This window comes from Schistocerca piceifrons, chromosome 2, assembly GCF_021461385.2.
Source record: "Schistocerca piceifrons isolate TAMUIC-IGC-003096 chromosome 2, iqSchPice1.1, whole genome shotgun sequence".
Lineage (NCBI taxonomy): Eukaryota > Metazoa > Arthropoda > Insecta > Orthoptera > Acrididae > Schistocerca > Schistocerca piceifrons.
In genome coordinates this window covers 591,496,262-591,515,549 of record NC_060139.1, presented here as the reverse complement: position 1 = coordinate 591,515,549, position 19,288 = coordinate 591,496,262, and the positions used below count along the sequence as shown (strand labels likewise).

General features: G+C 43.2%; 1 protein-coding gene across 10 annotated transcripts in view; it reads left to right on the top strand.

Moving 5' to 3' along the window:
* LOC124776660 (nuclear receptor coactivator 7) overlaps nt 1–19,288 on the top strand; it is a 703,675-nt gene that overhangs the window by 385,383 nt on the left and 299,004 nt on the right. For all 10 annotated transcript variants that reach the window (XM_047251761.1, XM_047251757.1, XM_047251755.1 and 7 more), the window contains one exon: nt 5,975–6,069. In XM_047251761.1, coding sequence (XP_047107717.1) covers nt 5,975–6,069 — 95 coding nt within the window. The remainder of the gene's footprint in view (nt 1–5,974; nt 6,070–19,288) is intronic.

Below are 19,288 nucleotides of genomic sequence, written 5' to 3'. Positions count from 1 at the left end.
CTTGGCTGACCTTCTCAACCAACTTAACCTCCTCTGCCTTAACACTGGAGAACCCACTTCCCTTTCCGACTCCTCGTACACCTATTCCCATTTGGGCCTATCCTTCTGCACTGCCCAGCTTGCCCATCGTCTTGAGTGGTCTGTTCCTTCTGATACCTACTCGAGTGACTATTCCCCGTTTGCTATCCGTTTGCTGACACCCCATCTGTGTGCATACCCAAATGGCAGCTTGCTAATGCTGACTGGCAGCTTTACTACTCCCTGCCGACCGTCGAAGAACAAGTTTCCCCACTTGTGATGACTCTCAAACATTATCCTTACTGCTGCAGGATGTTCCATTCCTCGCATTTACTCTTTATCACGTCGTGTCCCAGTCCCTTGGTGGACTGAGGCACGCTGCAACGCAATTCACGCATGGAGAACGCTGCAACGCAATTCACGCATGGAGACGTGCTCTCCGCGTTCTTAACCGTCATCCTACGATGGCAGACTGCATTCATTACAAACAGATGCGAGCAAAGTGTCGTCGCATTCTTCAGGATAGCAAAGGGCTAGCTGGATTTCATTCCCTAGTTCTTTTAACAGTTCAACATCTTCCTCTGTCGTGTTGGACAACCTCCAACGGCTCTCTGGGACCAAGATCCATTCCCCTGACGCTGACGTCATCGTGGACCCTATTGTTGTCTCCAACATCTTTGGCCGTCATTTTGCTGTCCCCTAGTCTGTCCATTGGGACTCACGTATAGTCGATGAACTCTCTGTGTTCGTGCTCTATAGTTTTGTCTTGGGCGCCCATGGCCCCAGTTGTTTTTTGCGCCTTAATACAAAACAAAACAAACTGTTTAGCGTATCAAAGCAACATGGTCGCAAGTAGTATAAAACAGCATAAAAATTCTAATTCATAGTAAATGTTCATGAAAACAAAAGTGTTTAATACACCTCTGTAGCCGAATTTTATGCATGATAAAATTTTAAATTGCCCAGATATGTTTCGCTGGGAATTTTTAAGAATATATTGACAGATGGATAGGTCATCAACCAGTATAAATTGAAAGAGGATATTTCCTTGTAGCCGTCCATATTTCATTATGTGCTATTGCAATTATGGCTTCACGCAACTTTCTAGCTCAGTAGATAGATGTCATTACATTGTATAAATCAGGTTATAGATATCACAAAATCAAAGACTCAACAGACGCCATTACTTGTCGCCACAAAGATGAAAACGTAACTTAATATTTCTGTAAGATTACGTCATGGAGCTTAGCGTAGTTACTATTGACGTATGAACTGATGATCATACAGTGATTTGCACTTACAATGCTTGGAAGTTACACGTTTACTGTGGCGACACATTAATCTCGTCAGTGAAATCCCGATCTTACGTTGAGATGCAGTAGTAATAAATTGTTCATTACGGAGAATAAGTGTAACAGAATAAGAAAAAAGTAATATATTTGCGAAGAGCATTAAAAAAGTATTACTCCCCAAAAGTTACTCGTTTTGACATTTGACTCCGCACGCCATACAGTGACATTGTTACAAATATTTCATATGAAAGGAGGTATTGTCATTTGACAGTTGTTTATAATAAAAAAATCTTTTAGTTTAGTTGGCGTTCTGTCACGTCAAAGAGCCCAACAAAGTGAAATACCAAGCCAGTGACCGAGCGAGGTGACGCAGTGGTTAACACGGGACTCGGATTCGGGAGGACGGCGGCTCAGGCTCAGACTTACGTCCGCCCAACCACATTTTGGTTTTCCGTGAGTTTACTAAATCACTTACGTCGAATGTAGGGACGTTTCCTGTGAAAGGACGCGGCCGATTCCCTTCTCCGTCCTTTATTTCTCCGAGCTTGATGCTCCGTCTCTTAACGACCTCATTGTCGACGGGACGTTAAACACTAATATCCATAAAGCCCGTGAGTGTGATGATGGCGACATACACACACGTCAGATACATCTGAGTTTTGATACTTGCTAAAGCACACAATTGTCACTATACTGTACTTGAGAATGGCTAAATTGGTGAAATAACATTTGTGAATACCGATTTTTAAAACTGAATACTTTTTAATATTTAAAGACGACGATTCCCTCTTTAAGGGAGTGTTACTGTGTCGGATTTACATGTCTTCAGAGTTGCCATTGCTGCTGTCGTTCATTAGAGAAATTTTCCACCAGACTATATCCTTAGAACGTGAAAAAACTTGATCGTATCATAAATCGTGTGCTGTTTGGATGCACAGTATTTCTTACATTCTGTTGAACTTTCTTAGTATAAAATATATTGAAGTCCTGTTCAGGCGAAGCACGGTCTAAATATCAGCTTCCACCTCCTGGGGATATTACTTTCGATTTACTGTAGTTTCCGTATATGACTTCAGGTATCACTGTGGTTCCTGCATCTCTACCAGTGGCTGATTCCACCTTCATTGTCGAACAGGAGCACATTTTCCCTTTCTTTTTAATGGAAATCAATTACTGCAATCTTCAACTTATTACACATAACATATTTATTATTCATATACTGCAACGTGCGTGGCGACAATACCTGATATGGACCAGGTCGTATGATGAATGCAGCAAAACGTGCAAATTATCCTGTCTCGTTAAACAATACGCTGTCTGGTTTTTTTTGGAGGTAATTCTCGAAAGTAGCAGAAAATATATTAAGAAAACGTCAGTTGCCGTAGAGTGTTCAACCATGTGATTACGAATACGATGGCCATGAATGACAGACCATAGCTTTGGAGAAATTTGCGGCTGTAAGACAGCATGCGAAAAGTGTCGACTCGCAGCGCTCGTTCGGCGGGCGTCAAGGTCGGTCCGTGATTCACACTGGCATGCCGAATAGTTGGATCACACTGAGGCGTCTATGACGTGATCGTGTTATCCGCAGTTGGAATATTTAAGCAGATATTGGCTCATGTGCAGCTGCTACCTCCGTTTATTCGTGGGAGCACTTCAGAATTAACTGCAATGTCGTTCTGGTTCAAATGGCTCTGAGCACTATGGGACTTAACTGCTGTGGTCATGTCCCCTAGAACTTAGAACTACTTAAACCTAACTAACCTAAGGACATCACACACATCCATGCCCGAGGCAGGATTCGAACCTGCGACCGTAGCGGTCACGCAGTTCCAGACTGTAGCGCCTAGAACCGCACGGCCACTCCGGTCGGCAGTGTCGTTCTGGCTTAAGTCCTCTGGAGACATCACAGTGGAGTACTTGTTTTTACTTCTCGAGGAAAACAATGTAATTTACGACAGAAAAGTTGGCACCTGAGTTTTTTAAAAAAACAAAAAAACAAAAAAACTGAGTGCACGTGTATCAAGTGTTTCGTAACTGGTTGTTATACGCGGCACGTAACCCTGATTGTCACACCAAGTGCCTCCTGCAGACTATGTTCACTGCTCTGGGCACGTGCTTTGAGTTGTCATCGAATGAAATTGATATAAGCGCGCGCTTAAAAATATCGTTGCTTCGGCAAAGAACATTCGACGGAATCTCTTTCTATGTCCTAGCGCGGCATTGAGTTATTGTTAAAAATATCCATGTTTGTCTTGTTAAAAGCCCTTCGGTCAGATTTTGAGGTGGCAGTTAAACTGTTACTGTCATCGCGCTAAAGTGTATTTAGTTTTAACAAAGACCTTAATCGTTCCTTCTGTCACACTTTCGCAGCATGTTCTCACTAGGGCGTGGAGAAAAGGAATGACTCCGTATTTTTTATGTGGAAACTCTTCGACCTTTTTAAGTAAAACACTTTATTAAAATTCTAAATGTTTATTCTTAATTTCTACATCCTTATTTTTCAACATAGTCACCCTGACGACGAGCTCTTCACCGCTTCATCGCTATCGAATTGAAGTTTCCAAAGGTGATCTTTATGTTTTGGAAGTAGGTGAAAAAGGGGTGGGGGCAGGTGGGAACGGTATGGGGGATGATTGATGACAGTGAACCCAAGGCGTCGCATTGATGCAAATGTCACAGCGCTCGTCTGGCATTGTTATGCTGAAAGAGAGGGTACTCCACGTGTGCACGATTTCTTCGAATTCTAAACTCCATTACAGCACGCTGTTCCTCACGCACGTACATACTTCGGTACACACGGCCATGATAACATGCTACAGTTTGTCATGGGGCAGCAGATCTGTCAACAGAAGAATAAAAATGTAGAACGTTAATAACAATTGTTTTATTTGACGAGCTCTAGGTGTTTTCACGTAAAAACTTCGGAGGCATTACTGTTCAAAACGCCCTGATGTAACTGAGTGTCAGGTTGGGCCCTTTCGAGAGATGAATTTGACTCTGTGCCGCCGGAAATACTTTAGAGCAATGCTGTCGTTCGTAAACGTATTCATTCCCCGTGTGGCAATTAACATAATGTACTATACACTACTTGGCACCTGAAACAACAAATGCTATACCTTATTTTAGACTCAAGTTAAAGGGTTGTATCGCCGAACGTGCAGGTAAACTTCTCATCAACTGAAGCTTTGTTTTGATACTATTGCCTATGCATTTATTGCCCTTCGTCATAAGCCGGTGCCTGGAGTCTGTCGTGTTAACAGTGAAAAAAAAAATCAGTAAGACGAAGGTAAGAACTTCTGATCTTGAGGCGAATTGCTATTTACTATTTGAGCGATCAAGCCAGAATGGTAGCTTTTAAAAGATGGAATTTTTTCCCTTCTGTTTACACTGGCTTTTAAGGGCTCACAGAGAAGCACCACAGGTGGAATGTTTACGCAACCTACTGTGTGTGCTGTCCCATCGATGACGTCAGGGACGCGTCATTGGGGCTGTATTGGAGACGCGTGGCGACCTTGACAGAGCAGTCTACGTGCTTCACAAGTTGTCGGCGCTCCTGTTGGAACTACAGGCGTACGACAATAAACATTCGCTTGTGTTTCACGTTCCTATCGCAGGCAGTCGCTTGGTATCCAGATGCCAGACTGCGTGACCTACCTTGATTTACATTTAAAAGCGTGGCTGACGAGCGCAGTAATTGGCTTGCACTGCTGGTGTTTATCTAGCCAGTTGCAAACATTAGCCAATAATCATCTCGTTACCATTGGAAGCAGAGAGTTTACAACTTTCCAATCGGAATCTTATTACCGGAGCGCAGAAAACAATATTTCCATTCCCAGTGTGCAAAGATACCAGAACAAAAGGAGTCCAGAAATTAAGTTAAGTAGCTAAGCAGTATTAACTCTGTTACTTCAGGGAAAAGCAAATCTAAAAGACTAGACTTAAGACACAGCTGACCCGTCTGTAGTACTCTTAAGTGGAAACTGACCTTGTTGGATGAAATTCCGTTTAGTCGCACCCGTCAATGCATCTCCAATTACGAACTTAGTTTCCGAGTAAAAATATTAACTTCAGTTTCTGATCACACAATTGAATTTTGTTTTCAGCGAACGTTTAATGCCGGGATTCCTGGTTGACGTTATACTATTACTTCGCACATGATATTGTAATACTCGCAAATTCGCGAGAAAGTCCTTTGGGTGTAGTGTCTTATTGCGAAGAAAATGCATCAAAACGCTGGCGCCATCATTTACTTTTGAATACAGGGAAGGAAATAATTTTTGCCTCCTTTCGATTTTTTAAAAATTTGATATTTCTGCAATTTAGCCGGGAGTGGTGGTGGTCGAATATCAGGCCCTGACAACTATGTACTACAGGGCATAAATAAAGAAGGCTGCCTCCTAGGCTGTTGCTAGTCCTATGATAACTGAAGATCATCAGAAAATTGAAACTGATAATAAATAATCATGTTATCAGTAGTTCTTGCCAGTTCCGTGAAACATGGCACTTTCACACTTGTTTTAAAGTAAGCTTCCAATAACAGTTTCCGAGACATCACTTAAAGTTCTTCTGTTTGAGGAACATACCTCACCAGGAGACTCCAGTGAGTGCAGAATACTAGTTTACGTTATTGCGTATTAATTTCCTTCCTTTCTTGTTTACAGATTCTGATGGCGGAGGTCCCGGAAAGGACGGCGCCCCTCTCGGGGAGCGCCGACCCGCTTCTGCCCCGCCCCCAATCGAGACGACGACGTACACGGTGAGTGGATATGTGGCGGCTGCATGTTACAAATCTCCGGTACAGATTAGCAAAATGGAAATCATCCTCTACAGCTATAATGGAATTTTCTGGGTACATTACTAATAGTAATACTAAATTTCATCGGCATAGAGGTTTTCTGTAGATTAAAACTGAAGAAACTGCAAAAACTTAAGGAGATGGGACCTGGATAAACTGAAAGAACCAGAGGTTGTACAGAGTTTCAGGGAGAGCATAAGGGAACAACTGACAGGAATGGGGGAAAGAAATACAGTAGAAGAAGAATGGGTAGCTTTGAGGGATGAAGTAGTGAAGGCAGCAGAGGATCAAGTAGGTAAAAAGACGAGGGCTACTAGAAATCCTTGGGTAACAGAAGATATATTGAATTTAATTGATGAAAGGAGAAAATGTAAAAATGCAGTAATGAAGCCGGCAAAAAGGAATACAAACGTCTCAAAAGAGATCGACAGAAAGTGCAAAATGCCTAAGCAGGGATGGGTAGAGGACAAATGTAAGGATGTAGAGGCTTATCTAACTAGGGACAAGATAGGTGCTGCCTACAGGAAAATCAGAGAGACCTTTGGAGAAAAGAGAGCAACTTGTATGAATATCAAGAGCTCAGATGGAAACCCACTTCTAAGCAAAGAAGGGAAAGCAGAAAGGTGGAAAGAGCATATAGAGGGTCTATACAGGACCGATGTTCTTGAGGACAATATTATGGAAATGGAAGAGGATGTAGTTGAATATGAAATGGGAGATATGATACTGTGTGAAGAGTTTGACAGAGCACTGAAAGACCTGAGTCGAAACAAGGCCCAGGGAGTAGACAACATTCCATTGGAACTACTGACGGCCTTGGGAGAGCGAGTCCTGACAAAACTCTACCATCTGGTGAGCAAGATGTATGAAACAGGCGAAATACCCTCAGACTTCAAGAAGAATATAATAATTCCAATCCCAAAGAAAACAGGTGTTCACAGATGTGAAAATTACCAAACTATCAGCTTAATAAGTCACTGCTGCAAAATACTAACGCGAATTCTTTACAGAAGAATGGAAAAACTAGTAGAAGCCGACCTCGGGGAAGATCAATTTGGATTCCGTAGAAATGTTGGAACACGTGAGGCAATACTGACCCTATGACTTACCTTAGAAGCTATATTAAGGAAGGGCAAACCTACGTTTCTAGCATTTGTAGACTTAGAGAAAGCTTTTGACAATGTTGACTGGAATACTCTTTCAAATTCTAAAGGTGGCAGGGGTAAAATACAGGGAGCGAAAGGCTATTTACAATTTGTACAGAAACCAGATGGCAGTTACAAGAATCGAGGGGCATGAAAGGGAAGCAGTGGTTGGGAAGGGAGTGAGACAGGGTTGTAGTCTGTCCCCGATGTTATCCAATCTGTATATTGAGCAAGCAGTGAAGGAAACAAAAGAAAAATTCGGAGTAGGTATTAAAATCCATGGAGAAGAAATAAAAACTTTCAGGTTCGCCGATGACATTTGTAATTCTGTCAGAGACTGCAAAGGACTTGGAAGAGCAGTTGAATGGATAGTGTCTTGAAAGGAGGATGTAAGATGAACATCATCAAAAGCAAAACGAGGATATTGGAATGTAGTCGAATTAAGTCAGGTGACCCTGAGGGAATTAGATTAGGAAATGAGACACTTAAAGTAGTAAAGGAGTTTCGCTATTTGGGGAGCAAAATAACTGATGATGGTTGAAGTAGAAAGGATATAAAATGTAGACTGGCAATGGCGAGGAGAGCATTCCTGAAGAAGAGAAATTCGTTAACATCGAGTATAGATTTAAGTGTCAGGAAGTCATTTCTGAAAGTATTTGTATGGAGTGTAGCCATGTATGGAAGTGAAACATGGACGATAAATAGTTTGCACAAGAAGAGAATAGAAGCTTTTGAAATGTGGTGCTACAGAAGAATGCTGAATATTAGATGGGTTGATCACATAACTAATGAAGTACTGAATAGGATTGGGGAGAAGAGAAGTTTGTGGCACAACTTGACTAGAAGAAGGGATCGGTTGGTAGGGCATGTTCTGAGACATCGAGGGATCACCAATTTAGTATTGGAGGGCAGCGTGGAGGGTAAAAATCGTAGAGGGAGACAAAGAGATGAATACACTAAGCAGATTCAGAAGGATGCAGGTTGCGGTAGGTACTGGGAGATGAAGAGGCTTGTACAGGACAGAGTAGCATGGAGAGCTGCATCAAACCAGTCTCAGGACAGACCACAACAACAACAACAACAACAGAGGTTTTCTCTCCAACAGAAATTTTAGCATGTCATCGCATACAGTATCTGGCAAAAGTATCCGGACACTCACTAGTGTCCACACTTCGTTTTTGACGGCATGAAATGTGGTGGGGATACTTTCAGCGGTGTGTCCTCAAGAGCGGAAACTAGAGAATGTAGTGATGCTGAATGTCGGGATTTTGAGCGAAATCTACGTTCACATAACGCTAGGGACCGCTCGGCCCGAAACGTAAAGAACCAATAGCATACCAGGGTAGCGGGATCCAATACGATTGCTTCGTTTCCGATAAGCCTGTGTGCGGTCTGGCGGAGACATTTTTATCATTTGTGTTCTGCAGACTCCATGGCAGACATACCGAAAGAATGTTAATGTTTACATGTGAAACATTACGGGAACGATTTATTAAAAAATGATTCATAGAACATTGTATTTTGGTAGTGTAGTTATTTTGTGAAAAAGGGGAGGGAAATGAAACTTCGTCCTTATCTTCAATACTTCAGTGCTCGTGTTGCTCGCATGTGCTTCTGGAACACTGACATATTGTAAAAATTCGACGAAAACTTTTTGTAATTTCTAGCACAATTTGTATTGAATAATTGTTTTTGCGAATAGTTGCACATGCTACAATTACGTGTATATTTTGCCTGTAAATGGTTATTTCGCTAGACGTAAAACGTGAGTTACGGAAATTATAGTACAAAAGACAGTCGGATACCGTAACATTAATGTCCATTCTCTACTTTGCACAGTGTTCATTATTACTCGCAGGAATTTCAGCTTTGCCCGTTCCTCCGTAACCACACCCTCGGAAATCGTGACTTATCAGAACAAACAGAAGTGTATTCGTGACTAGCTAAAAAGCAAATATCATTGCTGTTTCTTTCACTTTATGGAGTTTGATCGTTCGTTCTTTAATCAGATAATTACAAAATCGATGGGACTCGTTACAGAGCGAGAGTACGCTGTTGTATGTAAATAATATCGAACTTTACGGGAAATTCTTCTATTACATGAATAAGAAAGAACCTGAATCTGTTACAAACATGAAAATCGGGAAAAATATTTGCATGTAGCAGGACGCGAACCTGCTCCCTCCGACACCGCAACCACGTGTCACTTAAAGTAAGACCACGATGTTCGCATAGACCTCATTTTCGCATAGACCTCATAACTTGGATATTATTTATTACAAGATTTTCGCTGATGTGTCGTTAAATGCCTTCATAATTGTAATAAATAGTACCCAGAATGATGTTTGTGATAACTCTTCGATGCGCCATTGCCTTCAAAAAGCATAGTGACATGACAGGAAGTTGTAATACAGTAAGAAACAGAATACGATGAAATCCAATATGGACTCCCCGCAGTAGCAAGCGGGCGACGTCATGTGACCAGACCCGAATGTCGTGAAATGCTGTTGGTTATTCTCGCTTCGCCGGCCGGGGTAGTTCTAAGTTCTAGGAGACTGAAGACCTCAGAAGTTAAGCCCCATAGTGTTCAGAGCCATTTTATTCTCGCTTCGGGCGGAGCTGTCCCTAACGATAAGTCGACGTTCTGAGTCATCCCAAAGGTGTTCCACTGGTTCCAGATTCTTGCTCTGGGCAGGTCAGTCCATTTCAGGAATGTTATTGTCCACAAACCATTGCCTAACAGATGCTGCTTACTGGCAGGATTATTCCTGTTATTTTTTAGGCATTGCTAAACCCCTCCATCTAATCGGCGCAGTTTATAGAGCGAATAATCACTCGTTTTTCGCCATACACTTCCCAGTGGCGTTACTTCTTGCACCACGTCAAGCATCGTGTAACACTGACTACAAAAATATGTCGGTCATGAGGAACTGTTCAACTACGGTGCCCCATTCTTTGTATCTACATGCGCACAGTCTTGGTGCTCGCTGCACTGCTGGCAGCACTGAGGAACTCGGTAGGGATTTCTTCCTCTGATTTGTCATTTTTTTTTTTTTTTACAACCATCCTCAACAATGCTTGTCGGTCCCTGTCCATCATTGCATGAGTTTGCCTGATCATGATCTTGTTTCAGTTGTTGTTCCTTAGCATTTCCGCGTGACATTCCTGTTACCAACTGTTCACTACGGCTGTTTTGGATGAGTTGAACTGTCGCTGATGGATCTGTTACTCAGGTGACATCCAATGACTAATCCAGGTTCGAAGTCACTGAGGCCTCCCGACCGACTAACTTCGCAGTTTCTGCTACTCTACTGGCAACACAATAATCCCCGTCTCCATTTATAAAGGCGGGTCCGCCTCTCGTGACATACAGTGATAAAATTCCGCATGACATAGGGTTGTTCAGATAGTTTCAGATAGTGTAAGTATCTATTCACGATGTTCTTCCATGTATTTAGATTTTATATATCCTCTTCTTTTACACCAAATGTTTTCATCATTAGTTTTACACTTTGGATCCAGATACTCATGGGTCATCCTTTTCCTTCTCTTCCTTCAGTTGTCCACCCCAATATATATTTCATCCATTCTTCTTCCATGCACATACCACTACAATTTACTCGTATCCAACACATCAGATATTTCCTTCAACTTCCATTTCCCAATTATTTGTGTTTCTGAAATTCCTGCTAAGCTTCTCCAAAAGTCCATCTGAAATACTTGTAGCTTATGTGAATGTTCTTGATTAGTTGCCCAGGTATCTACTCGATATAAGATTATACTATGTAATATCGACTCGAATATGATTCATTTAGGTCTGTTCGTCATATTCCTGCTCCATAAGATTGAGCTGACACTCGCAGTGACCTTCTGGCTGTTAATGATAGTTTTATGAATTTCAACATCTGATTTTCGCTCTTTTTATAGATCCGAGAAAGCACTTCATAAATATATGCATTTTTCATTGTTGGCAGCCACGACGTAGGGAGCCTATAGCCGTCCTCTCCACTGATGTTCTTAGGCTGTTTTGGGATTTCAGTTGGCTCTTGTATTTTGTGTGCGCTTATTGTCGCCTCCTGCGTGTGCTGGCGATTCTTGGAACCCTACAGGGTGCTGAGAATCGTAATGGCGACTTGGTAGTCTGTGGTGTTGCTCCAGTGGAATATGGCGTTCGTGTTCTGCTGCAGGTGCCATTAGCCCTTCCGTTTTTCTCCATGTACAAGGCACTGCACTCACAATGTGTTTCGTATATTAGGCCTACAACTGCAGTGTTTATGGGTTTATGGAATCTTCAGTAGGCTCTACGAAATTCGGTGATACGCAGCTCTTTCTGTTTTCACTTGATATTGATTTTATCGGTAATTGGTTTTGACCTTAAGGTAACGGTTGAGTACGTTTATTTCCGGTAGACATAGTGTTTGCCGTTGGGAGTTCTGTTGCTCTCCATACCCATTACCGGAATCGCACCGTTACTGCCTTGTTTCTGCGCTAACTGAATGCTCGTGCGCGGGCTGTTAATATACTTTCAAAAATTTGCCCTTCGCAAAGTTAAATTATTATCCTGCAGAACACCTCTACTCAGCGGACAAGCCATTCTCCGACTTATATTTCCTCTCCCAAATGCCAGCATTGAATGAAAGAGAGCTTATGTTGTACATGAAATAGTAAAGTGGACATGTTGCAGCTTCGAGTCGGGCTGTGAAGCGTACTCAGGTGGCTTGAATTGGTAAGGCACTTCCCGTGAAGCACGAAGGTGGGCAGCTCGCGTGCCAGTCCTTAACAAACTTGGGAGGTTCCATTACTGATAGTTCATTACCTACTGCCTGCTTAGGCTACGTGCAGTTGTATCTTCCGCTTCCTTTCTTGGGCGGGGCACATCTTCTGACGTCTACAAACTTATTGTAATTTTAGGGAGACCACATTAAAAACTACTTGAGTAGGCGCTGGAGACCAGATTTTCACTTTCCTGAGTGAGCGTTGTAACAGCTGAGCAATGTGATCAGGTGTCACAAACTATTGTAAGCTCGTTTCCTTCCATTTTGAACATGGGACAAGACTGCAGCTAGGTTACGTATCTACCCGAGATCAAAGAGTGTCCGCTGATTGCGTGCGTCGACCCGGACCGCTACATCGCTGGTCATCCAGCCTTGGAGCCCCCCGTGTCCCGACAACACAGTGGCATCAGTGGGCGCTCCTGGACATCGCCGATCAATACCTGGTCGCCGATCAGGCGCAGGGACAGCTGATGTAATTCGCTAGCCTCCGTGAGTAGGAGAGCGCCTTGCCCAGTAGCCGCAGCCTGCATGTGGAGACTGCCGCTAGTCTTAAACTGGATGCGCAGTTGTGACTGATTTACATGTCTCATCGGGAGGGTGGGGTATATAGCGGCACCAAGGGAACGGAGCCTGTGCGCCCCCCCCCCCCCCCCATCACCCCTTGTTACCATTATTTGTTTATAACTTCGAAAATTGCTAGTGAGCCAGTAATGAATTCCGTATGTTGCCTATGCAAAATGAATATCGGTGTACAGCTCCATATCAAGTTCAAACTATCCAAGCTGGTGTTAGGTATGGATTGAATCAGGCGAATCTATACAAATATACAGAAATACAACATACGCGTCGCTATATACAAAGTAAAGATGCACCTGTAACGCTCACTGAGCTACTCCAGTTACGTGCTGCAATGTAGTAGTTCAGCCTATTCAGGAGGAACAGACATCAAATCCTCTGCTCGTACTGGTAAAGATTTTTCCGTGGCCTCCCTGATTACAACTGTCAAACTATGGAATGGTTCTATAACAGATCACAGCAGATCCGTCCTTATGCAACTGAGTGGTTCCTTTAACAATTACTACCTCGACGTGAAGACGACGTTCAACGATGACTTGTCTTTCCTTATGAATTCTTCCATTACCATTCCCATGTGCCTTCGTGTACTTCATAAGAAGCTGAAAAGTCAGTATTCTTTGCTTGAAGTTCTGAAGTCCACAGATGTTTAATGTTTGTGCACGGTATCGTTCTGAGCTGATACCAACAAATGTACTTATTTTCTGCTTACAAATAGATACTGATAAATATAATTCTAACAACTATATTAAGGTGACTATTGGTCAGTAAATTGATTTCGTGTCTCAATTCTTGTTTGGTCATTGCGACTGACAGACGTCTCGTAAATAGTACGTATTGGAATTGCCACTACGAAGGAAGTAAACAGAAAAGTGTGAGACAATAGCTATATATATCCTGAACCGCTTTTTTCCAGTCAAAGACAAAAATGAAGGCCATATTAATTTTTTTTAAATGCACAAATACGAAGAAGAGATACGACGCAATATAGTCAGGGTACGCAGCTTTGTAAGAGTGGTTTGACATGGAAACAAAATAGACATAATACAGGAAGCAGGCAATATGAGACACGAAATAAGAGGCATTTAGATGCACTAATTTAAGAAAATTTTATGCTAGGTTTCAAACACGAGGTGAGTTGGTGGTGGGGAACACAGCAATAACGTGGAGAATTTTTTAGTAAACTATGACGTGAAGGAAGAGAGCAAAGTGTCGTGTTGAAATGTTGTGCAGACTAGAAGTGAAGTACTGTGGAAGGTATTGTCATTGGTCACCTGTAGGTGACTGCGAAGTGGATCAAATAGTATTCCAAGTTTTTGCTCAATTGCGTTATCACCTTGTTGAGCCGCGGCGCAGTTAACGCGCTAACCTGAAACTGACAAATGAGGATTCCTTGTACCATTGGACCGATGCCCTAAAGAGCTGCCCTCAGGTTGTGCGACGAATGTAGACATATAGCGCGTCTTGGAATTTCGTGTCACAATCATCTCAGGAAACGCAGGTGGTTGCTTTCGCTGCAAGCTGGGCAGCATGATCTATAGTTGATTGTAATCTCTTGTGCATCTGTGTAATTCGCAGTTAAAACGTGAAGGCATGCACGCAAATTATATCCGCGGTGTTAAAAGTATGTGCTGTAAAAAGATATAATCTTTCGGAGATTGCATTTATTAAATTTACTAAAAGACACTGACATTTTCCTCCTCGTCTTGTCTGTAATACGTAGTCGTTCACAATTTCCAGTGGCTCAACGGCCTGGAGCTAGTCTTTCAATTCGACGTCACTTCGCCTACTTGCGTGCCCCTAAACTATCCTACTAAACCTTCTGTGGAAAAGGGCATACCGCTTAACGTGAAGTCCAAAGCATAGGCCGTTCCTGGCGAATATTCCAATCACTGAGAGGTGAAAGCTTGATATTTGACAGACTGAAAGTTTCCCATCGTTCGACCGGCATTCGATCCCACAACCTCTCGGTTTCCAAGCACACGCCTTACTACTAGATTACCCTGGCTCACTTATTCCACACGATCGGCTGATTACGGCAATGTGCCATTGTCAAAAGGTTACTTACGACCTCCAAACTTTATAGGCACACTATGTGAGTGTATACAATGTACGGCTGCCATTTAGCTAGATAACTACTGTCGTAATAGACTCGAACGAGACCTGCGTTCCATACCATTATTCAGATCGTTGATGACCATGGATAACAGTGTAAAATAGTTTGAGTCGTCGTCGTCGTCAGTCCGAAGACTGGTTTGGTGCAGCTCTCCACGCCACTCTATCCTGTGCAACCCTTTTCATCTGCGTATTACTACTGCAACGTACATTCATTTCAGCGTGCGTAATGTAGTAAATAAAGCCTTGTTTTCCCTCTACAGTTTCTACCCCACAAACTTCCCGTCAGTACTATGCTGATGATACCTTGATGTCGCAGAATGTGCCCAATCAACCGATCTCTTCTTTTATTCAAGTTCTAACACAAATTTTCCCCACCAGTTCGATTCAGTGCCTCCTCAGTAGTTACGCGACATACTCATCTAAAGTTCCTCTTTCTTCTACAGCACCACGTCTCAAAAGCTACTGTGTTCTCGTCTGAACTGCTTATTGTCTATGTTTCGCATCCGTACAAGGCTAAACTCCAGATAAATACGAGTGGCGTTCAGTAAGTAATGCACTGCATTTTTTCCCTGAAAGCTGGTTGGTTTTATTCAGGATTCCAATGCACAGTTTTATTCCCCACTCTTTAGGCTACAATAGCGCATTTTTCAACGTGATCTCCGTTCAATGCGACGGCCTTAAGCTACCATACTGGGAGGGCCTATATTCCCGCATGGTACCACTCTACTGGTCGACGCCGGAGCCAAAGTCTTACTGCATCAGTAACTTCCACGTTATCCACGTACTGCGGGAACTTCCCGCAGAGAGCAACCTTAATGGCATCAAGCAGATGGAGGTCTGAAGGTGCGAGAATCGGGCTGTAAACAGGATGAGGAGGAACAAACCAGGAAAGTCTAGTAAGTTGCTCACGGGTACACCGGCTTGTGTGCGGCCTTGTGTCGTGATGGAGAAGTTCGTTTGCCTTTTTGTGACGACGAACACGTTGAAGTCGTTTCTTCAGTTTCCTGAGGGTAGCACAATGCACTTCAGAGTCGATCGTTGCACCATGGGGGAGTATATCAAACAGAATAACATCTCCAGAGTCCACCAAGGCCGTCGCCGTGACTTTACCGCGCTCTGAGGATGACTTCCGATGAATGTATCTGCACGTTCCAACACTGCAGGAGTCACAGCTGTGTGCGGCCGACCGGCACGCGGGAAACCGGACAGGTTTGCGCGACGTTGTAGCGATGGCAACAAACGCGTCGCCCAACGACTCACCGTGCTTTTGTTCACTGCCAGGTCTCTATATACATTTTGCAAGCAGTTATCAAATATCCGCGGTGGTCTGATTTTCCGCTGCTTTCACCGCACCCTCGTTACAAAGGCCATTTCGAAGGCTACGTACAACACCGCAACCTGTCCGAACATCGTGAAACTATAGGGGCCGAAATGGGAATATTCCACGATGGCCCACCACAAACTCTGCATTTTTCAACTACAGCTGGCTGAGAAAAAAATTTGTTGCGTTACTTATTGAACGTCCCTCGTATCTTTAGAAAGGACGGAAGTAAAGCTGCGAGGACGGGTCGTGAGTCGTGCTTGGGTAGCTCAGAGCGCTTGCCTGCCAAAGGCAAAGGTCCCGAGTTAGTCTCGGTCCTGCACGCAGGAAGTTTCATATCAGCGCACACTCCGCTGCAGAGTGAAAATTTCATTCCTAACTTCTCAGTATTTCAGCTGATAACATGTTAACAAATTTCTCGTTTTCAGAAAATTTTTTTCTTCCTGTTGCCAGTCTGCGTTTCATATCTATTCGGGCCAACGTAAATTACTTTACTGCCCAGTTGGCAAAACTCATCTACTAGTTTCAGTGTATCATTTTTCAGCATAGCCTGATGTGATTTGACTGCTTTACCCTTGTTTCGCGTGGATTGCTCTGTTACGACGTCTTTTGAAGATACTGTCCGTTTCGTTCAACGGCTCTTCCAAGTCCTCTGCGGATGACATCGTAATTCTGTCAGACACAGCAAGCGTCAATGTTTTATTTCTTCTCCCCGGGCTTTAATTCCTCCTCCAAATTTTTCTTTAGTTTCCTGTACTGGTTCCTCAATGTACAGATTGAACAACGTCGGGGATAGTCTACAATCCTGTCTCACTCCCATCTCAACGACTGCCTCCCTTTCACGCCCTTCTGTTCTAATAACCGTAGTGTGAAACTTCCTGGCAGATTAAAACTGTGTACCGGACCGAGACTCGAACTCGGGACCTTTGTCTTTCGCGGGCAATTGCTCTACCATCTGAGCTACCCAAGCGCGACTCACGCCCCGTCCTCACAGCTTTATTTCTGCCAGTACCTCGCCTCCTATCTTCCAAACTGGGTAACTCAGATGGTAGAGCAATTGCCCACGAAAGGCAAAGGTCCCGAGTTCGAGTCTCGGTCCGGCACACAGTTCTAATCTGCCAGGAAGTTTCATGTCAGCTCACACTCCGCTGCAGAGTGGAAAACTCATTCTGGTACCATAGTGTGGTTTCTGTACAAGTTATAAATGACATGTATTATACCCCTGCTTCCTTCCGCATTTCAAAGCGTTTATTCCAGTTAGGAGTAATCACCTGAAAATCAGCAGATCGTGTCAAGTAGTGTTCGTAACTGTGATACAACCAGGGTGCACAGTACAGCTGAGGCATTTTTCGGAAGAAAGGCTCATAAGACAAAATGGTTATATATTCGAATAACAACTGATTCTAAATGGTTCAAATGGCTCTGAGCACTATGGGACTCAACTGCTGAGGTCATTAGTCCCCTAGAACTTAGAACTAGTTAAACCTAACTAACCTAAGGACATCACAAACATCCATGCCCGAGGCAGGATTCGAACCTGCGACCGTAGCGGTCTTGCGGTTCCAGACTGCAGCGCCTTTAACCGCACGGCCACTTCGGCCGGCAACTGATTCTAACATAGTTATATGTTAATAACTACTACTAAGGAAATCTTTCCATAATACTACATAGTTTAACCTGTGTTTTTAATGTTAAAAGTCTGATAAACATTTATGGACCCTTTATCCGTTAATCAGTGGCACGAGGTTGTAATGAGTAGACATTTCTTTCATCAAATATTATTAATCCTCAGAACATATTAAAACATAACAGTAATATTGTTCCTAATAACACCTACGATTAGGGAATCCTTGTAAAGATACAATAATTAAGTAAAAAAGGAAATAGATAGCAAAATATATCTATACAACTAAATTGCCACTGTTTTGTCCTATGGCTCTTACAATATAATGGACACTTTCCGTGGTATAGTTTCTAGTTACTGAAGGATCTTTTGCCTGTGTTCTTTTTTCCCTTCCTGCATAGATGCCTATTTTCTCAAGAACGTCTGGTTGCTGGTAACTACATCAAGCATACTGTATATCCATGAACTACGTTGATCATCCATGTACTTAAATGAATCCCTTGCATCATTGGTCTGACTTCACTGGATTAAATATCACTGACGATAGTCTCAAGTCATGCAATATTCAATTACTGCATTTCTTTTTCCAAAGCCGGAATGATGGATATGGATCTTTGTATATTACTGATCTTAGTACTGAACCACCTGCTTTGCATTTCAGAAAAAAATTCTGAATTTAAACACGTAAGCACTCGTTACATTAAACTGAAAGAAAAGTGCTGCGTGCGCACGCATTAAGAAAACGCTGCTCCGGCCGGTACCATTGCGATAATGAAACAAAACCGTAGGAGAATATTCTACATAACTCACTGATTAATTTTAAACAATTCCCCGAAAATGGTCTCACAGTCCTATTATCCATCAATCGGTCTCTTTATATCTGAAGAACGTCAGGTTATGATACGGCATCAAGTGTTTAGTATTTTCACAGGTGAAAAAAGCCGTCTGTACTATCCTGTTTCTGAATATAATTTCGTTTTTAATTTATTGTTGGAGACGCTACACGTCGACGTTGACATGAGAGCGCCGGGAGCGAGCAATTTCGCATTGAACGGCACAAATTGTGCTAGTTCTTTCAGCGATATCCCGCAAACCGGAGCAGAAATTTTGGCCTGGCGCTCTTGGTGAGTCCGCAGACATTCGATCGTCGCGGCAGTATTGCAGTGTGGGCAGCTCTGCGCGTGGCTTCGGCGCGTTCGGCGCGGCGGACGTGGCCAGCGTTACATTGCCCCCGCCTGCCCGTTCAGAATCCATAATGGAGCGCAGACCGGCCGCGGCCCGGATAAATTTTCGATTGCAGCAGAGCGTGAGTCAGCCTGGGCGTCCTCAGCGACGCGGGTCAAGGCTGTAAGCGGCACCTCCTCCCCAAACCTGTCTAAGTGTCCCTCCTACCTGCAGAACATTAGTCAAACTATACTACTTCTGTAGCCTCGTAGGCTTTCTCGACATGATCAATTGTGTGCTTTCCGGTGTACAGCTCAGTTGTTGATTCCATTTATATGTACAGTATTGCGACGATCGAGTCAGTCGTCGTCTTCGCGTCCTGCCATTTCTACCACCACATTTGAAAATAACAGTGAGGACTCTGAAAAATAAATGAACGTCGAATGGCGGATCATGAGTT